The sequence below is a fragment of the Triplophysa rosa genome, linkage group LG6 (assembly GCF_024868665.1).
Source record: "Triplophysa rosa linkage group LG6, Trosa_1v2, whole genome shotgun sequence".
Taxonomy (NCBI): Eukaryota; Metazoa; Chordata; class Actinopteri; order Cypriniformes; family Nemacheilidae; genus Triplophysa; species Triplophysa rosa.
In genome coordinates, this window is record NC_079895.1 from 15,275,841 (window position 1) to 15,291,662 (window position 15,822).

A 15,822-nucleotide genomic window follows, 5' to 3' on the forward strand; every position below is an offset into this window, starting at 1 on the left:
CTTATTTGGTAAAATATAATGCAAGGCATCCTCTTACTGTCTTGACATATTTTACAGGTCAAATACAGAGAGAAGTACATCAGTTCCTTGGGCACCTGGAAGTCCATCCCAGACCGCCCTGAGTTCTTCCACAGCAGGATTGTGAGGGACTGCATCAGTGACGTAAGTATGACCCTCCATCACCTTTATTTGTTAATCTTTTATGGACTGTCTGAATCGTCCATTGGCATAAGCAAATGTGTAAGTTAACCATTTTTTCTTACCTGCTTTAGATCAAATACAAAGAAGATCTTGACTGGATCAAGGGCATCGGCTGCTACGTGTGGGATACACCTGAGATGTTGCGGGCTGAACATAACAAGACCCTGTACAGCGAAGTAAAGAAAAAACACCACAATTTTTTTTGCAACAGATGTGTCAATGAATACTCTCATAGCAATTCTCATATATGTCCTATTTGTTTTTTCAACAGAGACTTTACAAAGCATCATTTGAGAAGAACAGAAGCAACTTTAGGTACACCTGTGACACTCCATTCTTTGTGGCTGCCAAGAACGCTTCACTTCTGATCAATGATGTAAGTTAGTGCAAGCATGCCCTTAGATATTTTAATACAATGAGAGTATTAACGATAAATAAATTATACAGCAAATTATGAATATGTTAAACTGATGTCATAACCTGTACTTCTTCCTTTGCATCTAAACTGAGTACAGCTTTAAAGGTAAACTGTTATAACGTGCCTATTTTGATCTCAAACTGATTTCTTATTTTTATTTAATACATTTTTACTCCTTATTTTTATGTTTAATTATGTTTTTGTTTATATGATATACTTTAACTCCTGGAAAAAAATGGATCACTTAATTAACTTCACCTTAAATGTATCTGTCATTTTGACATTCTGTCACCTTTGTATGAGTGTTTATCCTCAATGGTCTCGAGGTGGTTGTTTTTAACTCCTCTTTTGAAACCCCGAGCAGAGGTCCTACCGTGCCAGCTATGAGAAGTCTAAGGACAAGTATACGATAGTTGTAGATGACCCTAGAAACATCATGGCCAAGGAGGCCAACAAGTTGAGTCAGGTAAAGCCAACAGCTCAAGCCTTCCCGTAAGGGTCTTTCACCCGTCAAAGGGACCCGAGCATGAAGTCGTCGCCGATCTACTGGATGGCTCTGTCGCATGGCTACAGCGTCACTTGATCGCATCTCTTTCTGTCCCCTGATTTAGGTTTTGGATTTTTGAGTTTGGACAACCTGTGTAATCTGTGTACTCCAGATTTTTTTTTAAAGGGTGCGGTAAATATGATGAGGTCAAGAGTATAGGGGAAGTCAGACTTTGGTTAGGTTGTGGTTTGTTTTGATATAAACATCACACTTAGGAAAGCTAATAGCACAGCACATGTTCTTCTGTAGATTATACGTCCAGGATCACTGTTATGCTTCTTTAAAACAACAAAAAAAATCTTTAAAATACACAAAATAATTACAGACAAAATAACAATATCTACATAACTAAAGAAAAGCCTGATTGACATAACGTCATTTGAAATCCTTCTGCTTCTCAGTCAAGCACAGACAGAATTATCTTATAATTATTTAGTGGAAACGTTAAAGAAACTAGGAATTAATTTTTAGCCCAATATTGTTTTTCTTACCTGCAGTCTTGTCATTATTGCCGGAAGTTACTCGCACAAACATCAGTGTGAAAGAACGAACTGTTTCTCTGGTACTGTTGGGTCACTCATTTCAGTTAAAACGAATTTACGTTTATGCGCGAGGTTGAATGCCACGCGTGATACTCTACAATTTTAATACGTAACAACAAATAACAGAATTTTTTGCTATGCTCTACTTTAAATAGTTTATTTTGGGTAAAGATTAAGGGTAACGCTTTAGATTACGGCCCGCAATGTACCGCATAATTAAACAGGATTTACAGCGTAAGTAATTGTAACAATAATGTACCTCTACAGTACATATCTGTAGATAAAGCGGAACAATATGTAAAATTTGGGGAATAAAGGGGTAAGAGTTGGGAAAATTAAAAAAATATTTATGAGGGAACTGCATGCCATATTAACTCAAAATATCAACATTGATTTTGTACGTTACACATTCAAACTCATTAAAATAACTCTAAAAAAAAGAAATGATTTGTGACCAACAATCCTAAAATCAATCAAATAAAAATTAATCCTAAAGTCAAAACTCAAAAGTCAAATTTACAGTTGAGAGACTTCATTCTTGCTGTCACATAATTTCCCCTTATTTCGTGTTTGCTATAATAATGAAATAAGAACCTCGTACTTAATTAATATCCAAAGTAGCTTATTTATGGGTACATTGCAATTACAAAAATGTAGTGTGTGTTCACGCTAAGACTGATGTATAGCAAACTGCAGGTCATGCATACCATGTAATATTAAAATAGTTACCCCTTAGTTTTAAAATACTTAAAGTATAAAGGTTTTTTTTTAATTTTCTGACTTCTTCCCCAAACTTTGCATATTGTTCCCCTTTACCTACAGATATGTACTGTAGATGTACATTATTGTTACAATTAGTTACACTGTAAATTCTGTTTAACTATGCAGTACGTTGCGGGCCGTAATCTAAAGCGTTACCAGATTAAGATTAGGTTTAGCACAAAAATTGTATTTACCGAAAAATAAAGTTACCCGTTATCTGGAGTATGCAGCTTGGCACTGCGTCCAATGCACTTCCTGGACCTCGGGAGCCACATTCTGTTCCTCGACAGCTTTTGTCTTATTTGTTGCATGACCTGGTTGTGTTTGTGTTTCTTCAATGGACAGGAAAAATATAAATTCAAGGCTAAGGAGTTACTCAAGAGTGGCTGCAATGAGCTGCTCCGCCCTGATATCCTCAATGCCATGTACAACTCTAGCATGTGGAGTAAGGTAACCATCTGCCCAATGGCGGTGCTTTTATACTCCCAAAAATGTAATTCCATCACTTCATCATCCTAATAACCCTAGTTTTACCATTAGGCCCACTGGTCTTAACCATCACTAGCCATTAACTATCAACTATATCCCACCTTACCCTGCTTTTTGAACACATTGACTGATCTTTCCCTGATTTAACTATTGTAACCATTGGTTAAGTTGTGTTTGTAGCAAAACCATAGTGGTTATTAAGTATTTGCTTATTTACTATGATCTGACCACAATAACCATATTTTACCATGGTATTTATGGTGAAACTATGTTGCCTGCACATGATAATCAGTCTGTCAAAAAAAATAGTTACACTTTTGCTATAATAAAACCATGGTTATTTATGGTTATGATTGACTATAAATAAAAGACTTGCTAGTAAAGATGAATATTTTTGAATAATTAAGGTGATTAAAGTCGTAAAGTCTTTTAAGCTATAATAATAGCTATAGGTAATGAATTGATCCTACATTTTTAATGTTTAACATGAAATTGTGTTTTATAAACAGAGCACAAAAAAATCAGAGAACAAATGCCATGTTTAAAAGTTATCAGAAGAAAGATGACCTTACTGGCGAAACCATTATGGTAGCCGGAACAAGTTGTCCGAGTCTGTCTGTGTGCTGTTGCCTGAAGCTTATTTTTCCTTCATATTTTGGTTTTCTGCATATTGCATGTTTGTTGCATGTATGTATGGTTACATCCTTATGTGTTCTTGTAAGTATTACTCATTATTTGCATGCTCTGTACTGAATAGATTTATGGCAAAAAGCAGTTTAATTGAAGTCTTTGATTTTTGAATAGTTAAACATGCTTTAATATTCCCTAAAATGCATGCATGTTGGCAATAATTATACCACCTAAATTTGTGATAATATATTGCTCAGTGATTCTTAATGGCAATTCATCAAATATTCTACTTCAGTTGAATGAGTATTTGCTCACTGTGTCTTTTAATTTCCATTACTTCATCAGTGGAAGTATAGAGAGCAATATGAACGTGCCAAGTCGAAGTTCACCTCAGTCCTGGATACCCCAGATTACAAAATTGCCAAGCGCAGCAAGCAGATCAGCGATGTGAGTATCACCCCTATCTGCGTTCCATCACTATTTCTTCTCAGGCCCTAATAGCATAAAGTATGTATAAAATTGCTCATAGTACTGAAGTCCAATGTAGATATAAGAGAAAGAAATAGATCAAAGTTCTGAATAACCATAGTCAAAGAATACATATTCATAACATCATAACAATAAAATTGAATGCATTACATTTTGGTATGTATGTTCTCTTATTTAGATCATCTATAAGATGGAGCACAACAAGACCAAAGCAAGAGGTTACACACTTGGACATGACACTCCTCTGAACCAGCACATGAAGAAGGTCAAAGAGATCACCAGCAATGTAGGTTTCCCATTCTTTCCATTTACAAAAAGGATTCAATTTCCAGTTTGTGTTTAATTTCTAACCCCATGTTTTTTTACAGCTGAAATACAAGGAGGTGTATGAAAGAAACAAGGCCCATATCAACATTGCTCCTGATGCTCATGACATCCGTGCCGCCAAAGAGGCCTACAAGAACATCAGCAATGTAAGTCTCCATCAGTTTCCTACAAAAAAATGGTGAAGTTGATTCATAGGACAATCTTTGATTATTTCTGCTTCTTTTGTAGCTTGACTACAAGAAGAAGTATGAGGCCACCAAGAACAAGTGGATCTGGACTGCGGACCGACCTGATTTCATCCATGCTGCTAGGAACAGCCTCCAGCAGAGTGATGTTCGTACTTTTTCCATTTCACTGCTACAATTTCAAACACAGAAATTAGAGAGACAATCACCATTGGGTTACAGTATGCACATGATAACATGATTTTTCTTTTAATTCCCAGGTTGAGTACAAGTACGATAAGGAAATGATGAAGGGTTGTGTAATGTCTGTCACAGATGATAAATACACAATTCTGGCTAAGAAGAATGCCGAGCTCGCTAGTGATGTGAGTGCCAATTTTCATAGAAAACTGACCATATCAGTCCACATACTCTATATGACTAGTTCATATAACTTATAAAACGTGTTTTCAGGTGAAATACAAGGAGAAGTATGAGAAGGCCAAGGGCCAGTACCTGGCGGTTTCTGACACCCCTCAAATTCTTCACGCTAAATCAGTGGCCAAACTTGTTTCTGAGGTTTGTTTTACAGATTCAGTCATGAGGTTAGATACAATCAACTGCTGCAGAGTATTCACATTGTGAAACTTCTTCTGCAGACCAAATACAAGGAAGCCAGCAAGAAAGATCTCCAGTCTGGTGGCTTCACCACTCTTGCTGTGACCCGTGAGACTGCCCACAGCAAGGAGGTTGCTAAAATCACAAGTGGCGTAAGTTAAGATGCTCCCTTTTAACACCATGATTTTAAGAATCAGAAAGATTTCTATTGCACAACTTCTCACCAATCATGTGACCTTTCCACAGAAACTATACAAGGAAAAGTTTGAAAAAGAGAAAGGCAAGTCAAATTACAACAACATGGCCACCCCCCCTGATGTTCAGCACGCCATGGAAGTAGCCAAGAAACAGAGCAATGTATGAACCTGACATGTACCGCATGTGCTTTAAGATTAATCTTCACGTGAGAACTTTATCATTTAAATTCCACGTCTTTCTTTGTGTAGGTGGCCTATAAACAGGAGGCTAAAGCCAAGCTGACGTACACATCCGTTGCTGACCGCCCAGACATCAGGAGAGCTACTCAAGCTGCTAAGCTTATTAGTGAGGTGAGTTTAGAGAATCCACTTGAATGGCGGATTAAAACAAAATATGGTTTTAAGTTAAAGTGAAAATTCTGTCAACATTTACTCACCCTCTTGTCATTTCAAACCTGTGTGTTTTTCTTTCTTCCGCAGAACACAAAAAAAGATATTTTGCAGAATGTTGTTAACTGGCACCCATTCACTTGCATTGGTTTTGTGTCCATACAACAGAAGTGAATGGGTGCCGGTGCTGTTGGGTTACCAACTTTCTTCAAAATATCTTCCTTTGTGTTTTGCGGAAGAAAGAAAGTCATACAGGTTTGAAATAACAAGACGGTCAGGAAATGATGACAGAAGTTTCATTTTTGGGTGAAACAAGTGTAAATCGTCAAAGTAAATGAACATCCATGTTGTCGTTGTTAGGTGGGTTACCGTGACAAGGCTCGGCAAGAGGCCAGTCGTGGTGGAACACTCATCGGCCGACCTGATATTGCTCTTGCCACTGAGGTGTCCAAACTGACCAGCCAGGTAATACCGTGTGCAACCTCTAAAAACTCTGTTTAGGGCATGATGCTGTTCATTGACTTATTGGAGACTCCTTTTCATCTTCTTATTCGAATCTTAACAGTAAAACAGGGTTCGTTTGAGGTCATTTTAACAATCCAGTGAGACAGAACCTCTGTGTTTTCTCTCAATGGTATCTCTTTTCACCACCACCATGGCAGCTGCATGTCATTATGTAGCACTTGATAGTAGCTGTAGATTAAAATGCCTCAGCAGTGCTTCATCAGCATTAACAACATCATTGTCTATGTGATCCCTGGGTGTCTCTGCCAACCCTGCTTTCTGCTCCCAATTCATTTATCCATGGCTTGTCTCTGTAATCCATTCATTAATTCATTTCCTCTGTTCTGTCCCATCCTTATTGATGTTACCCTGCCATCTCACTGCGCTTTTTAGGTGGAGGACACGCCATCCCTCCATGGTGCTGCCTCCTATGACACTCCCCAGATGCGCCACCTCAAGAAAATCGGTGCCCTGACTAGTGATGTAAGAAGGGTCCCGGGCCCCTGGGGCTATTAGTTGCACTTCTCTGTCTGTTTTATGTTCTCTTTAACTTTGACTGTACTTGCATAATCCAGTGGCACTCAATGTAAGGTCTTTTTTGAGGTACCATAGGTCCTGCAAGGATTTCAAAATGCCTTCTCACCGGTTTTCATTCCAACGCATGTTTTTTAGTCTTTTATTATTCATGCTGACAAGCATAGGCTTATATCAAAGCACAGGGATATTTGCCACCAGTAGCTTTTTTGGCTGGCATGAAAAACATATTTTTTGACATACAGTATGAATCTCAATTGCTATGACATGAACTCTTTATTTCAAGTTCAGAATGGTTGTCACATTTTATGTTGCATTCCTTTCACTTGCTATTGTACTGAGGAGTGTGCAGATATCAATATACAACAATATTACCCATCAAATGTACTGTATAATCAATGCAGAATAATTTATGCTGCTGCTCATTTATCCCAGTGAAGATAAAAGAGATATTGATATGAATTTGGTCTTCACACTCCACATGTGACTGCTTGATGTCCCATGACTGTTTCTTTCACAGATCTAAAGCTTGTTCAGAATGTCTGGGAAAAGATTAAGCTTTTCTTCCAATTAATACAATGAACAGTATATGCTGATGTGTTGGTTTCAGTGCTCTGATCTTTGTTTCGGTCTTCCCATTTGGGACTAGTACAATGTGAACGTGACCTAATAGAGAAACAAATTGTCAATTGTGTCATAATGTATTAGACCCAACTGAAGTGACAAGACAGTTTTCAGTCGCCGTCCTTTTCTTTTACACTTCTGTCTCTTTCCACTGATATTGCATGAAATCAATCAATCAGTCTATCTACTGTATATTCCTTCTATGTGCGTTTGTGAGCATTATGTCTCCTGCAACCTTGAGAATATGCTGCAAACAGCAACTAACAATGTCACTGACCTCTCTCAAAAGTTGAAGTACAAGGAGAAGTTTGCCCAGGAGATGAAAGGAAAGAAACCACAGTATGACCTGAAGAACAGCAAGATTTATCAGACTCTGAAGGATGCCAATGAGCTTGCAAGCGAGGTGCTTAAATCATTTTTAAGAAATAATATTTTTGCAAGACAGTGTTTTTATGTTATGGTGTTTATTGCTTCATGCAGGTGAAATACAAAGGAGACCTGAAGAAGATTCACAAACCTGTTACGGACATGGCCGAGTCCCTGTCCATGCAGCACAACCTGAGCACAAGCAAGCTGTCCAGTGATGTAAGAGTTCTGCAGCCGGCTTCATTTCCCTCTTATCAGCACAGCTTTACCTCACACACCATAACAATCAATCATGTTTTTTTCATGTAATATGACAAGATCCATCCATCATCCTTACAGCAAACATTCATTTAAACGATTTACTCATCATTCCAGGCTATCATTTGGTAGTGACCCTCATCTTCCGACATCTTACTACTACTAGCATTAGATTGTAACAAGTGCCAAGTTCATTTTCGCTCTTACTCTCGTGCTCCGGGCACTCTAACATCTCATCTCTGAGTGCTTTTTTCCATTTTTTCCATGTCTTTAACAACTATAAGCCTTTTTAACCCATTTTCCCTGGATAATTTTTCCTAATTTTTTGTTTTGTGCATGTGCACAACACTAGGAAAGTTCATCAAGATACATTTTGAATGTTGGCCTGACAAAGCCGTGTCTTAAAGTTTAAAACAGCTTTTGGAGATTTTTCAGGTCTCTTGCATTTTGAAAACCTATGCTAGTGAGGATTAAATACATACTGTATGTAGACCTGGTTTAAAGAGAGACGCTAGGGTTGTATGTGGTTTTAGACACAGAGTAGAGCAGTTAGTTATAGTTAAAGTGAGGGATATTTCACCCCCCCAAAAAATTTATTTAATTTACTCCTCATTCCAAACCTGTAGGACTTTCTGCAGAACACAAAAGATGATATTTTGAAGAATGTTGGTAACCAAACAACATTAGGCCCCATTGACATCTATTGTATGGACATAAAACCACTATGACATTTCTCAAAATATCTTCTTTTGTGTTTCACAGTAGAAAGAGTCTTATACAGGTTTTGAATGACATGAGGGATGATAAATGATGACAGAAAACGTCTTGGTTACAGATGTAACCTCGGTTCCCTGATGGAGGGAACGAGACGTTGTGTCGAACCGACAGAATGGGGTTTGTCTTGAGAACCTATCATCTTCTGAGTATTTAAAAAAGGCCAATGAAAATTGGCGAATGAAATTTGCATGCCGGGCTCCTCCCCGGATGTCCGGGTATAAGAGGGAAGCCGGCGTGCTCATTCATTCACCTTTGGTCTGAGGAGCCTAAAGCATCCTCCCCCGACTGCTGGGGTGGGCGGCCAGTGTTGTGGCATGAGGGACACAACGTCTCGTTCCCTCCATCAGGGAACCGAGGTTACATCCGTAACCAAGACGTTCCCTTTCTGTCGGTCTCTCGACGTTGTGTCGAACCGACAGAATGGGGTTCCTATGGAAAACGCCACAGCACTGAGCCGCGTCACAATCTCTGCGGAGCGACGTTGACTGGCCTGGGCGAGTCAGACGAACACGCTAGCGCGAAATTATGACCTTCCAGTGGAGAGGAAGGGGGACCCAGAGCTTTCCACAAAAAGTTGGGAAGCCCCCTAACGCCGGCCGTCACGGGCGGAGGCCTGATTCTCTAAATGGCGAGAAGCCGCCCGGCACCGTACGGGCCACTGGGTAAGCATCATTCCCCCCGGGGGGAAAAACGCTGCAGAGGCCACTACCTACCGTAGGGAGGAATTAGTGGAGACACCACATGGTCTCACCATCAGGGGAGAACTCATGGGAGGAATGTGCGGACTGCAGGAGTTAACCGCAAGGTGGGAGTCCACCTGGGGAGGTCATGGGTTGCCAAGGTGGGAACCATTCATGAGGATACATCAGACGGAACAGCCCACGGAGGGGGGGTTACCACGTCTGGAGCACTAGGTCCGGTTAGAGCCATGTGGGAGATAACTCAACTGTTCCCCGGCCTAAGGGGGCAGGGCTGCTCTGCCCAGCCTGTCCCCTGGAAGGGTGCTTAGTGAAGAATGGAATGCCTGTTCTTTACCCAGTGGGGGAAAGAGGGGAGGCGTAATAGCCGCTGATCCCCCTAAGGAAGGGAGAAGGGCTTTCGCAGGCGTACGCCCTACCGGCTGCCGGTCCTACACCTTGCCAGGATGCGGGCTGACACCAGTTCCATGCGTAGGTATTAGAACCTCACGGAGTTGTTGGGCATAGCCCAACGCGCAGCTCTGCAGATGTCTGCCAGAGAGGCGCTCTGAGCCAGTGCCCATGAGGGGTGTGCCTCACTCCCAACTGGCAGGGGCGAATAGAGATCGGTATGCCCTAACGAGGGCATCCACGATCCAGTGCGCCAGCCTCTGTTTAGAGACAGCCCTCCCTTCTGCTGACCTCCGAAACAGACAAAGAGCTGCTCAAAGCTTCTGGGCTCTGCGTGCGGTCCAAGTAGAGGTGCCGTGCGCGTACTGGACACAACACGGATAGGTTGGGTCTTCCTCCCCGGTGGGGAGCGCCTGCAGGTTCACCACCTGGTCTCTCGGGAGAGTGGTGGGAACTTTGGGCACGTAGCCGGGGCGGGGTCTCAAGATAACGTGAGAATCCCGGCCCCGAGTTCTAGGCAATCTGTGGACACGGAGGGTGCTTGCAGATCCCCTACCCTCTTGGAGGTGAGCGCCATGCGGAAAGACGTCTTTATCAAGACTGAGAAAGAGCGGCAACCCGGAGAGGCTCGAAGGGGGCAGGTACTCTTGAGGCCTGCCACCTAGGTCGCAAGAGGGTACGGAGCGCGGATAAGGTGGTCAGCCTCTCGCGCCCCTTAGGAACCTAATGACCAGGTCGTGCTGTCCCAGAGGCTACCCAGCACTTGGGTCATGATGAGCGGCCATAGCGGCTACATACATTCCCAGTGTGGAGGGGGAGAGGTTACTCCCCAGTCTCTCTTGAGGAAGGGACAGCTCGTACCTGACCGAGCAACTCTGTGGGTCTTCTCGCCGAGAAGAGCCCCAGGACGAGAAGAGGCTCCACCTATGGGTGTACAGCCGCCCAGTGGCCGAAGCCCTAGCCTGAGTGACGTCCCAACCAGACCGGGGGTGGGTCACTCAGGATCTCCTCATCCCATCCAGACATGGAGACCAGGTTTTGCCTGGGATGCCGTAACGTGCCCCTTCCCCTGGGGAAGCAGTTCACCAGGGGGAGCGGCCAGGGGGGAGTTGTTGTCAGAGCCTTAGCTCTGAGAACCAAGTCCTGGTTAGGCCAAAAGGGGCGTAACTAGTACCACTTGATGCTCCTCTTCCCTGGCCTTGCACAGGACCTGTGCACTGAGGCTCACTGGGGGGAAGCGTACTTCCGCTTGTCCCACGGCCAGCTGTGCGCAAGGGCATCCGTGCCAAGGGTTGCCTCGGACAGGGAGTACCAAAGCGGACAATGGGTGGAGTCCGGGGAGGCAACAGGACCACCTGTGCCTGGCCGAACCTCTCCCAAATGAGCCGGCTGCGCGGGGATGGAGTCGCCACTCTCCGCGAGGTGTCGACTGACGAGAGAGCGCATCGGCTGTCTGGTTCAGGGTGCCTGGGATGTGTGTGGCTCGCAGGGAACTGATCACCTGCTGACTCCAGAGGAGGAGGCGCCGGGCGAGTCATGTTAGCTGCCGTGAGCGAATGATATACGCCACAGAAGCTGTGCTGTCCGACCGGACCAGCACGTGCTTGCCCTGCACGAGAGGTAGTAGCCTCCTCAATGCAAGTAGCACAACCAACAACTCTAGGCAGTTGAAATGCCAACGCAGGCGGGGGCCCGTCCACTGCCCCGACACTGCTTGCCCGTTGCACACGGCACCCCAACCCTGCAGGGAGGCATCCCAAAGGGGACCCCTGTCCGCAAGAAGGTCATGGAGACCAGGGGGTTAGGGTGTGTCGGCAGAAAAGCGTGATGACCATACGCCTGCTGCCTGTGTGCCGCTCTCTAAGGAACTTGACTCTGTAGCCAGTGTTGGAGCGGTCATATGTGCATCGACCCGAGGGGGACCACCCCCGCCGAGGATGCCATGTATCCCAGGAGCCTCTGAAATTGTTTCAGGGAGACCGCTGACTGTCTGAGAGCTTCAGGCAGTTCAACACTGATCGGGCGCGCTCTGTAGTCAGTCGCACTGCCTCTGGGAGGCCGCGTGGGTGCATGCTTCCTCGTCGCGGGTCTCGCGCCCCCCGCGGGGGGTGAGCGGGGCCGCTCATGAGGACAGAGTCGAGTTCCATACCGAGAAAGAGGACGCTCTGCACCGGGGAGAGCTTGCTCTTCTCAATTGACCTGTAGCCCCACCGATCTAGGTGCCGGAGCACCAGGTCCCTGTGTGTACACAACAGATCTCGAGAGTGCGCCAAACTGAGCCAGTCGTCGAGATAGTTTAGTACCTGCACACCTCCTTCCCTAAGGGGAAGGAGGGCGGCTTCCACGACCTTCGTAAAGACTCGTGGAGACAGGAACAGACCGAAGGGGAGGACCCTGTACTGATATGCGAACCGTCGGAACGGCCGATGTCGAGGGAGGATTGAGACATGAAGTACGCGTCCTTCAGGTCGATTGCCATGAACCAGTCCTGACACCTGACAGACGTCAGGATGCGCTTCTGCGTGATCAACCTGAAAGGCAGCTATTGTGTAGGTGCCTGTTCAGAACACACAGACCCAAGATAGGGCGCAACCCCCCGCCTTTCTTGGGGACAATGAAGTACAGGCTGTAAAACCCGTTGAACATCTCGGCTGGTGAGACGGGCTCGATCACTCCCTTCACCAGAAGGGTGGCGACCTCAGCCCGAAGTACGGGAACATCCTAGCCTCTGACTGAGGTATATCGGATGCCCTGAAACTTGGCGGGCGTGAGGCGACTGCAAATTTCATTCGCAAATTTTCATTGGCCTTTTCTAAATACTCAGAAGATGATAGGTTCTCAAGACAAACCCCATTCTGTCAGTTCGACACAACGTCGAGAGACCGAGAGAAAGGGAACAGGCATAACTCATTAGTGGGAGGTCAGAAATGTTAGTGCATTCAGTTTATTGGGTTTAGGATTAAAAAAAACTACAAAAAAATCATTATGTTGGCTTTGTCAGGTCCCAACACATTGTCGGACTGAGTAGTCCTACATATTGGATATCCTGGCAAACAATTGATTTTAGTTCAAAAGTACCCTATTTTGTATGTATGTATGCAACTACATTTTAAGATAAACATTTTTTAAATATTTCAAGATATTTTGTTGTCCATTTCACTATTTAAGTACCATCAGTCGCATCTTCTTTTTTGGTCTCTACCCACTTTTTCCATTTTTGGTTGTTTTTTGTATATTTTTGGCCATTTTAACGTGGGAGAGATGGCACACGATGCATTGGATTTGCATATTGTATTGAGCTGCATTATTGGGCGTTCCTCTTTAGTACCAGTACAAGAAGAAGTTTGAGGAAAGTAGGGGTCACTACCATATGATATCCGACACACCTGAGCAGCTTCACCACAAAGAGGCCTCAGAGCTGCAGAGTCACGTAAGTCCACATTCACTTCTGAAACTTTCCCCAATCCATCCAGCTCACACCCGCTGCTTTCCTGTGAGCGAGAAGAAGCCGAAATCTTAACATGTCAGACCTGTTTAATTCATTTAAAGCTTTCATGGGAAAGATTTTACAACCGTATTTATTGTTTGCATTTTATTTGTTTGGGTTACTGTGTCTCGTAAAAGACTTCATACAGACTGTTTTACAATGTATGTTATGTAACTTAAATTGTTTAACAGTTATAAAGGCTCTTTGCAAGTTACTTTTTCATTAAAAAAGACACATTTTCTGAGACTACAGAACAGAAAAAAACTAATTATAAAGAAATTGAGACTACAATGAACTTGTTTCACAGACAAGGCTTAAGTCAAGACCCAGACTAAAATGAATATTTGAGCTGTCTTAACTGAAAATAACTTGCCCTGAAATATCATTAAATATGTCAGTGCCATTGTTTTGTCTCAAGATGCACACCAGTAATGTTTCATTTTAGGGCATTTAAAAAAAAGTGACTTAAATATCCTAATTTAACTAGGCAGAGTCTTGGCTTAAGCTAAGCCTTGTCTGTGAAACCAGGCCCTTATGCCCAATTATTTCTTATGTAGTAACATGTACAGCACAGTCTCTACCAAACAATGTGTGACCAAAGCTGTGGTCTGTTTCAGTATTATAAGTATTAAATAAGCATTAGTGAGTAAACTACTTTATCAAGTGTATCAGTTCAATGTTGAAGGCATGTTTTTTGTGTATCTTCGCTTCTGTTTTTTTAACTCTAGGTGAAGTATAAAGAGAAATACGAGAGGGAAAGAGGCAAAGCCATGCTGGACTTTGAGACCCCTACTTATGTGACTGCCAAGGAGGCTCAACATTTACAGAGTCAGGTAAATACTGCTCCCATGTTGAATCTCAGTCTATTTAACCACATCGATGCCAAACAAGTGGTCATGTATATGCTTTTGCTTCTTTGTAACCCACACTGTAAAAAGTGTAATTTCTACGTATTTTAAACCTTTAAACCTAGTTTATTTTTGGTTAGTACCACGTAAAGTTTTTCAATTAAGTAGCAAAACATTTTTTACAGTGCTGTGTGAATGCATTGCTTGACATTAAAATAGTCTATTCAACCTGGATACATATAGTAAACACTGGTAAGTAATAAGGAAGCCACAATTATATCCTGGGCCTGGATTTATGGTATGCATTTATGTTTGTCTTGTGTTTTTTCACTCTGTTGTTATGGTTGCTTTCATAGTCTCACTGTAAAACACCTTGATATTGGTGTAAAAGCTATGATGTCCAAAACATTGTCATCTATGAATGTTATGCTCTTCGACTGAGGAACCAGTGATACCCTGTTAACATGCTGACGCTAGACTGGTCTTCCCAATGCTTCATGTATCTTTCACTTTCCTGTATTCACGGCGAATAGAAAGAGTATAAGAGGGACTTTGAGGAGTCAATGAAAGGCAAGAACCTCTCTGGGTTGGAGGTCACCCCTGCCATGATACATGTCAGACACGCCACGAAAATTGCTAGCGAGGTAACATGCGGTCTTTATACTCTCCGCCACCCATTCCGGTAATAATACTAAGACCACGAACATAATCCTTACATGAGTGTCTTTGACGTTTACGGTCACACCCGAGTAGGTTATGGTTAGTATGCATGAGCCATCATCCTGCTGTAATACAATCTCAACATCTGTGTGTGATGGTGTGTTGTGTGTTGTTCATCGGGTTTGTCAAATCTACTGTATTATGGTCAAATATGCTTCCAATCCCACTGTACTTAAGTTAACATGAGCATGCATGTGAATTAACATTTTATATTTACAATAACCTGTTGGTTTGGCTTTTAGATCATGTAAATGCTGATGTAGAATGAACATAAATCTTTGTTTAGTTTGCTGGTGACATTTCTTGTGAATATTGTATGTTTAGCCGGGTTGCTTTTCAAATTCACCAATGATTTTGCTTAGGACACAAAACTGAAATGGTTCATGCGTAAATCATTTTTTAATGCTGCGTGGACATCAGTATTATATTGTAAAAATGACTATTAGTAAATAAGCATCACAGAGCAAATCCTGGTGACTTTGAACCGTACCGCATCTGCCTGTATGTGTAGTGTATGTGTATGCAGTATTTCTGTTCTTCTCCGCCTTGTAGAAAGAATACAGGAAGGATCTTGAGGAAGGGGTTAAGGGTAAAGGGCTTACAGTGCTGGAGGAAACTCCTGAGTTACTGAGAGCAAAGCATGCTACTCAGATCCTGAGCGAGGTAGGGTGGCACAATCTGACCTGTATTTTCAACCTGTAATCCTCACAACTCCACCTCCTCCTCAATGCACTAACCAGTTCAAGTCCATTGGCCTCCTGCTAATGACATCACTAATCCTTCTCATGGACCTTCCCAGTGTTGCGCCATTTAACCGATTTGGTGCAGCAAGTCCTTTCATC

At 42.9% G+C, this 15,822-nt stretch overlaps 1 protein-coding gene across 1 annotated transcript in view; it reads left to right on the plus strand.

Annotated features, from left to right (window-relative positions):
• neb (nebulin) overlaps positions 1-15,822 on the plus strand; it is a 69,262-nt gene that overhangs the window by 44,356 nt on the left and 9,084 nt on the right. The window contains exons 105-125 of the mRNA XM_057335645.1: positions 58-162; positions 273-377; positions 473-577; positions 2,816-2,920; positions 3,935-4,036; positions 4,257-4,364; positions 4,447-4,551; positions 4,634-4,738; positions 4,851-4,955; positions 5,044-5,148; positions 5,229-5,339; positions 5,434-5,544; positions 5,634-5,735; positions 6,135-6,239; positions 6,672-6,761; positions 7,726-7,839; positions 7,917-8,021; positions 13,251-13,355; positions 14,141-14,245; positions 14,794-14,904; positions 15,533-15,643. Coding sequence (XP_057191628.1) covers positions 58-162; positions 273-377; positions 473-577; positions 2,816-2,920; positions 3,935-4,036; positions 4,257-4,364; positions 4,447-4,551; positions 4,634-4,738; positions 4,851-4,955; positions 5,044-5,148; positions 5,229-5,339; positions 5,434-5,544; positions 5,634-5,735; positions 6,135-6,239; positions 6,672-6,761; positions 7,726-7,839; positions 7,917-8,021; positions 13,251-13,355; positions 14,141-14,245; positions 14,794-14,904; positions 15,533-15,643 — 2,220 coding nt within the window. The remainder of the gene's footprint in view (positions 1-57; positions 163-272; positions 378-472; positions 578-2,815; positions 2,921-3,934; positions 4,037-4,256; positions 4,365-4,446; positions 4,552-4,633; positions 4,739-4,850; positions 4,956-5,043; positions 5,149-5,228; positions 5,340-5,433; positions 5,545-5,633; positions 5,736-6,134; positions 6,240-6,671; positions 6,762-7,725; positions 7,840-7,916; positions 8,022-13,250; positions 13,356-14,140; positions 14,246-14,793; positions 14,905-15,532; positions 15,644-15,822) is intronic.